This window comes from Tiliqua scincoides, chromosome 5 (genome assembly GCF_035046505.1).
Source record: "Tiliqua scincoides isolate rTilSci1 chromosome 5, rTilSci1.hap2, whole genome shotgun sequence".
NCBI classification, from domain to species: Eukaryota; Metazoa; Chordata; class Lepidosauria; order Squamata; family Scincidae; genus Tiliqua; species Tiliqua scincoides.
The window spans coordinates 132,269,117-132,277,388 of NC_089825.1; the positions used below are offsets into that span (position 1 = coordinate 132,269,117).

The 8,272-nt window shown below is 43.8% G+C and overlaps 1 protein-coding gene across 1 annotated transcript; it reads left to right on the plus strand.

Annotated features, from left to right (window-relative positions):
• Positions 1-4,856: 4,856 nt before the first annotated feature.
• Positions 4,857-5,801, plus strand: LOC136653570 (olfactory receptor 6X1-like). The gene has a single exon (XM_066630461.1). The coding sequence runs from the start codon at positions 4,857-4,859 to the stop codon at positions 5,799-5,801; it is 945 nt and encodes a 314-aa protein (XP_066486558.1).
• Positions 5,802-8,272: the final 2,471 nt, after the last annotated feature.

An 8,272-nucleotide genomic window follows, 5' to 3' on the forward strand; every position in this document is an offset into this window, starting at 1 on the left:
AAAGGGGATTGGACAAGTTTCTGGAGGAAAAATCAATTATGGGTTACAAGCCAAGGGCAGGAGGTCTGGTCTAGAGGGTAGAGCCTCCCTTAGCCTGAAGATAACATCAGAAGGTCGCCAGTTCGAGGACACTGACAGCTCCCTGAACGGCTGAGAATGGAGAGAACTTGAAGTAGCTGACAAGCTGAGCTGAGTGATTCCACCTGCTCTTGGTGTGAGCAAGAAGCATCTTGGCTGCCCTCCGTGTGAGAGATGGAGCTGCTTGTCAGCCAATGGGGGAACTGGAGGCCAGAAGTGAGACCAAACTAGGAAGATCCATCTGAAATGTTGGTTCTTGAAAGAGAGAACCTCTATGATTGTAAAAATCCCCTTGAGGGATTTAGAAACGCCTGCCTATGTAAACCGCCTTGAATAAAGTCAGAGGAGTAATCCAATGCAAGTTGTATTATGATGATGATGATGTGTCACATCATCGCTCACAACATCATCGCTCACAACAGGAGAGGAAACTGAGCGCTTTCCACATGCGCTGCCTCCGACGCCACATGCGCTGCCTCCGACGCATCCTCGGCATCACCTGGCAGGACAAAGTTCCAAACAACACAGTCCTGGAACGTGCTGGAATCCCTAGCATGTATTCACTGCTGAAACAGAGACGCCTGCGTTGGCTCGGTCATGTCGTGAGAATGGATGATGGCCGGATCCCAAAGGATCTCCTCTATGGAGAACTCGTGCAAGGAAAGCGCCCTACAGGTAGACCACAGCTGCGATACAAGGACATCTGCAAGAGGGATCTGAAGGCCTTAGGGATGGACCTCAACAAGTGGGAAACCCTGGCCTCTGAGCGGCCCGCTTGGAGGCAGGCTGTGCAGCATGGCCTTTCCCAGTTTGAAGAGACACTTTGCCAACAGTCTGAGGCTAAGAGGCAAAGAAGGAAGGCCCATAGGCAGGGAGACAGACCAGGGACAGACTGCACTTGCTCCCGGTGTGGAAGGGATTGTCACTCCCAGATTGGCCTTTTCAGCCACACTAGACGCTGTGCCAGAACCACCTTTCAGAGCGCGATACCATAGTCTTTCGAGACTGAAGGTTGCCAATACGATGATGTGTATGTGCAACCTCCTGATTTTAGAAATGGGCTAAACAGTTCAATGAAAGTGTCCACCCAATGTGCGGCGGCGGTGAAGAAGACCAGTTCTATGCTTGGGATCATTAGGAAAGGTATTGAGAACAAAACGGCTAATATTATAATGCCGTTGTACAAATCGATGGTAAGGCCACACCTGGAGTATTGTGTCCAGTTCTGGTCGCCACATCTCAAAAAAGACATAGTGGAAATGGAAAAGGTGCAAAAGAGGGCAACTAGGATGATTGCTGGGCTGGGGCACCTTCCTTATGAGGAAAGGCTATGGCGTTTGGGCCTCTTCAGCCTGGAAAAGAGGCGCCTGAAGGGGGACATGCCTGAGACATACAAAATTATGCATGGGAAGGATAAAGTGGATAGAGAGATGCTCTTTACACTCTCACATAACACCAGAACCAGGGGACATCCACTAAAATTGAGTGTATTTCTTTACTCAGTGTGTAGTTGGTCTGTGGAACTCCTTGCCACAAGATGTGATGATGGCATTGGGCCTAGATGCCTTTAAAAGGGAATTGGACACATTTCTGGAGAAAAAGTCCATTATGGGTTACAAGCCATGATGTGCATGTGCAACCCCTGATTTTAGAAATGGGCTACGTCAGAATGCCAATGCAAGGGAGGACACCAGCATGCAGGTCTCTTGTTATCTGGTGTGCTCCCTGGGGCATTTGGTGAGCTGCTGTGAGATACAGGAAGCTGGACTAGATGGGCCTTTGGCCTGATCCAGCGGGGCTGTTCTTATGTTCTTAACTACAATTCCCAGGAAGCCTTGCAGGTCTTCTTGTTGTCTGGTGTGCTCCCTGGGGCATTTGGTGAGCTGCTGTGAGATACAGGAAGCAGGACTAGATGGGCCTATGGCCTGATCCAGTGGGGCTGTTCTGATGTTCTTATGATGGCAGGAAAGAGGATATAATAAGGATGTGATTCTTTTTTTAAATACAAGGGGTGGAATTTAATAAGGACAAGATTATTATTTTTTAATGTGTAATAAAAAAGATACATATTAATAATCACTTGCTGTGCTTCTTTATGATAAAATGCATTTTGCGTTTGAGCATCAAGGAAGCAGGCAGCCACCCAAGGGGCTGGTCATGTTCCTTTAAAACACAAACCGGATGTTTGCTCCTTGGTTGAAGAAGGAACAGGACAGTACAATAATAATAATAATAATAATAATAATAATAATAATAATAATAATAATAATAATAATAATAATAATAACAACAATAACAACAACAGGTATTTATATACCGCCTTTCTTGGTCTTTATTCAAGACTTTATTCAAGGTGGTTTACATAGGCAGGCTTTATTTAAATCCCTTATTAAATAGAGATTTTTACAATTTGAAAGAAGGTTCTTTCTTTCAAGAACCACAACATTCAGGTGTTTCTATCTGATCTGGTTTCACATCCTGGCCTCCATCCTCCCACGCTCAGAGCAGATGGAATTGCTCGGCTTCAGCTTGTCAGCTGCTCCAAGGTCGTATGGTGCCGGTGGCCTCGAACTGGCGACCTTGTGGATGTTATCTTCAGGCAGATGGAGGCTCTACCCTCTAGACCAGACCTCCTGCCCAGATGCTCCTACAAGCGTCTTGGAATACTCTTGTATATAACACTTGAACATCACACATTTCTACATGGTACAGTATTTCTGATGAACCACAAGGCCTATTTTAACCCCATAAGATCTCCAAGTCCTTCAAAAGTGTTTCATGAGGTTTTTTTTTTTTGTCATTTTTTTATGTGGTTTAGCAGGTGGTGTTTTGTTGGTTTTTTTTTTAATTGAAACTTTTGACAAGAAAAGCTCTCTCTCTCTCTCTCTCTCTCTTTCTCTCTCTCGTGACTTCATCTCCCTGATGGAATTATTAGGAAAGACTGAAATAATTGTTTCCATAATTAAAAAAAAAAAATGTTCCTCCGCACCTGCGATAAGAAACCACAGCGTTATTACAGGGCAGCAAGCGAAGTGCATCAATATGACAATTAGAAATTAGAGGGTTTTCATTTCTTTTTATCTGTACTTTACAAGACTAGAGGTGAGATGGCTAAAATGATCTCCAGCTTCATTATCATCATCATTCCTCACCGTCTGCCTGCATGAGTGGTTTGAAAATATGAGGTGGTGGAACAAACCTAAAACATGTTGGGCTTGAGATGGAAAAATACAGCAGGTGGCCACACCAGGATGCAGTCTAGACACTTACAACATGTGAGTAACCTCTACTTCCTTTGTCACACCACATTGGATGTTTTTACATTTTCAGTACACAATCAAGTAGTATGTATTGTTCACCCACAAGATCATCACAACACTTCAGCACATGAAATACAACATAGCTGAGAAGGTGTTATATTAGACAAGTTTCTGAACTAGGAGAGGTTTTCAAGAGCTAATAGCCAGGGTGCAGCAATGTAATCTCCATCTTCAGGGGCAGTATATCACTCACTACTTGTTCCTGAGAAGACAATACTGAACTATTGTACTCATGCTTTGTTTGTGAGCTTTGCAAGACACCAGGCTGGCCTCTATGATAAAAAGGTGAACTACTTGGCCCCTTCACCTGACCAAGAAATGTTTGTTCCAACAAACAAAAAAAGGATTAGTACACATGGGTGCCTGTACAACTGAGCATATACATTTGCCTGGCACTGAATTAACTGAACATAATAAATGTTTCACTTTAACAACCACTCAAGTCTCTGTGGCTGTAATGGTGATTGGGCAGCAGTGCTTTCTCCCCCCCCCCCCAGCTGCAGGTTGTTTAACCCTTGATGCACATAGCCTAATCTGCCTTGTCAGTGTCACAACCCACCAAAAATGGGGTCATGACCCACTAGTGGGCTACAGACCCACTGTTTGGGAACCGCTGGACTAGTTTTTTTCTGCTCCAAGGACAGAAGCTTTCCAAGGTCTCAGGAAAAAGAAGATTGTGTTCCAAAACTTGAGAAAGAAAGCAAAATTGAAAGTGGTGGGCTAGGACTGTGACCTCCTTGGCTCTGCCCTGGTTAAGGTGAATAAGGTTTGTATGGCAGGACTTAAAAATGCATAAGATACATTTGTGGGTGAGTAGGATTAGCTTTCTAATGCACTTTGGTTGAGGTGGTAGATGCTATCATTGCATCCTGCTTGTGTGGATAATAGAATAATAAACTAGAATCAGCAGTTTTCAACCTTTTGCTTTTCATGGCACACTGACTATAGACTTCTGTACGATCTGTGCCTCTTGTGATGTCACGTTTGGCTCCCCAGAGACTTGTCCAGATTCTATGACTCTGTTTCTAGGGCAACTGTCTGTAGTAATGCATTCTCTGTTCCTCTTTCAGCTTCCAGGACACTCATATGGGTCCTGTGGCACGATCCCTCTGGAAGAGGGACAGTCAATTTGTTAGTACAGGCAGTTTCCCCAGAAACAGAGCACCAGAACCTGGAAGACTTTTTCGTCAATTTTCATCCACAATGCCACAATCCCTTGTGGCACAGCTGCTGACCTTTTGTAGCACACCAACACTAGCTGAAAATCGCTGAGCTTAAATGGAGTATTATGAGCGGTTTGTTGGCTTAGGCTGCCTGCGGGCACTTTCAGGCTCCCATGGTCCCCTAGATGATCAGATGCAGCAGGGGCACAAGGACCCACCTCCTGCCCCACATCGACTGGCACCACTGAGCCCTTGTGCCTAGAATGACTGTTCTTCTGTTCTCCTGCAGGTGGTAATGGAAAATCACACAGTTGTGGCTGAATTCATTTTGCTGGGGTTCCCTAGCATCCAAAAGGTGAGAGTTCTCGTGTTTGTGGGTGTCTTGGTGATCTACATCTTGACCGTCACTGGGAATGTTGTCATTGTGGCCACTGTGGTTTGTGATGCGACTCTCCACAAGCCAATGTATTTCTTTCTGGGCAACCTCTCATTCTTAGGCATAATCTATGTTTCTTCTACGATCCCCAAACTTCTGGTCAATTTGCTCGCGGTCAAGAAATCAATCAGCCTAGCTGGTTGCAAAGCTCAAGCTTTCTCCCACTTTTTCCTCGGAGCCACTGAATTTTTCCTTCTCACTGCCATGGCTTACGACCGCTACATGGCAATTTGCCACCCTCTCCATTACCACACCATCATGAGCAACAAGGTCTGCATTCAGCTGGCTTGTGGTTCATGGTTTGGTGGCCTGATGACCGTCTTGATACAGACTATTTTGGTTTTCCGGTTACCGTTTTGCGGGCCTAACATCATCAACCACTTCTACTGTGACGTCGGACCGCTCCTAAAGCTGGCTTGCACTGACACTCGCCCCATTGAGTGGATGGTCTTCATCGTTGCCACTGTTGTGGTGTTCAGCAATTCTCTTCTGACGGTGGTTTCCTACATCTTCATCATCTCCACCGTCATGAGAATCCCATCCGCTTCTGGGAGGCAGAAAGCTTTTTCTACCTGTATTGCTCACTTAGTGGTTGTCGTCATGCTTTATGGGGCCATCATCTTTATATATGTCAGGCCAACAGGTCATGCATCACTGAATATGAACAAAGTAGTGTCTCTTCTGAACACGTTGGTCACTCCGCTGCTGAACCCTTTTATATACACACTAAGAAACAAGGAAGTGAAGGATGCCCTGAAAAAGGCATTCACCAGGAATAAAATATTTGAGGACAACAAATGGTAAATATAGACATAAAACAGGATTATGTGTCACATATTTTTGGTTAGTTCTAATGAAACTCCTCAATGAATGCCAGATGCAAGGGAAGTAGTTACAGTATACAGGTATCTTGTTGTCTTGGGTACTCTAAGAGGCATCTGACGGGCCACTGTGAGATACAAGAAGCTGGACTAGATGGCCCTCTGGCCTGATCCAGCAGGACTCATCTTATGCTCTTAACTTCCCACCTGGAGATGTATAAACTGAGGAATAGGGATTGATCAGTCAAAATATGTGTGCTGCTTTTCCCAGATCAACCCTGGAGGTGTGATTTGATAATCGACAAATATCTGTTAGCAGGCAGTGTGGGGAGATATTATTATGACAGCATCATGGTGTAGTAAATGAGTTAATTGATTTCAAGTCCCACTGTGGCTATGAACTCAGGTGGTCCTGGGCATTCACTCGTACCTTTAGCCTTTCCCATATGTAAAAGGGCCTACTTTACACAGAGCTTAGATGCTGGCTAAGGGCTAGGTAAAGAAACAAACTTGAGGACAGTGGAAGATTTTCAACGTTAGGACACTGCCATTACCTCAAGGAATCTGGCAGGTCAGGCATTTTAGCCCATTCTCCCATGCACAATGCAAGGCAATGGGGTTAAGCCAGACCATTGGCCAAGAGTCAGAGCACCATATTCAACTCAGTGACTTTAGGCTGGAAATTGGCCACACCCCCTTTACCCAGTCTTCCAATCAGGGTTATCTTATCTGTTTTAGGAGCCGAGTATGATATTTTTCTTCTTCACCTGATTGGCCCATGGTTGAGCTTTTAGTTTTTGTTTAGCCTACTCCAAACTATCTGAGAGGGTATGGTGCTTTAGCCAAGACAGTCAGAACTAATAGGTAAAGTTTTGCACAGGGGTTAAAGATAGGAAGCGATGTGTACCCTGAAGTGAATTGATCAAGGGGGTCCTTGGACCAATCTCTCAATCAGTGATTTTTTTCATCTTACCGCACACTGGCAAGGCACTAGACTGGACAAGGTGCACCATCAGTTCTTTGACAATTGACAAGGCACACTGTGCAGCCAATGGGGGTCTCACATCCCCCAATGGCCCTACTAGTAAATGATCCTTTCCCAAATTCCCGTAGCTCACCGGGGGACCATTCGTGGCACACCAATGGGCAATGGCACAGTGGTTGAAAATTGCTGCTCTAGATACTGTCCAAAAGGGGAATGCTGGCTGGGAAGCCCTTGAGCAAGGATTGTAAGGTCAACCCCAAAGGCTACTCAATTTAGGAAGAGGATTGCAATCCAGGATGTCCTTGACCCCCTTTCCGAAGTTGAAGTAGATAAGCATAGATTGTCACTAATGATCAACTTTTTGGTCAGGTGGGGGAATAGACAGTATCTAGCCATCTCCATGAAGTAGGGAGTCCGAACTAAAAAGGGGGTGGGGTTCAAGAGAGTTAGGCCTTGCTCCAAATTATATGTATTAAAATGAAAGTGTGGCTATTTGTAATCCAAGCTACTAGTTTCATGTCTTGTTTGGGGTATGCAGGCAAAGTAGAATTCCATTGTATCTGTTTAGATAGCATTGGTAGATTTAGATAGCATTGTATCTGTTTAGATAGCATTGGTAGATTTAGATAGCAATGTTTTTGTACTGTTTTGAAATGTTTTTGTACTGTCAAATTCCAAATACGTTGCACCAAAGATGGGAGATACCTATGGCTTTTATTTATATAAATATATAACACCCAAAGAACTTGCTGTGTTTTCTGACCTGCTCCATGCTTGGATGCATCCTTCAAATTGTAATAAAATCATCAACTGTTATTTTACTTAAAATCATGATGTGTATGTATGTATTTTTTCTTAGCTATTGTAACAGATCATTACAGTCTATGAAGGAGGAAGAGAAACTACATCCAATTTTAAGCAGCTCTTCGCTTTTGTAGAATCTCTCTCTCTCTCTCTCTCTTTCTTTCTTTCTTTCTTTCTTTCTTTCTTTCTTTCTTTCTTTCTTAGTTTGCTGTTATTCTTCATCTGGTGTGTTTTTAAAGGGTTAATCTGCTGGATTTTTTTTAACACAAAAACAATATTTATAAAGCATATGTCAGAATTGCAAGGCTTAATCAAGGCTTCATGGTTATCATGTCTGGGTAATATGATGAAGACCATATGAGCGGTGTGTTAGGCAGGATGACTGACCTTGTAAATCATCTACCATGTGGATAGTCTACCATTTTGTCTCTTTGTCCATTAATGAAGCCCCAAAGTATTATATTAGGGTCCCTTGTAGGGAGAAGGGTGGGATACAAATAAAGTTTATTATTATTATTATTATTATTATTATTAAGTTTATTATATGGGGCCACTTCAAAACATAAGGCAGGATAGCATGATACCTGGACTGCGGAACAGTATTTGAGATACTAGGGTGCAAATCTTTGCTCTGCTGGAGGTTCTTAGGATGACCTTGTGTGAGT

Bases quoted from the DNA above. Each gene is read 5' to 3' on its own strand.
- LOC136653570 (XM_066630461.1), top strand. From the start codon at position 4,857: ATGGAAAATCACACAGTTGTGGCTGAATTCATTTTGCTGGGGTTCCCT.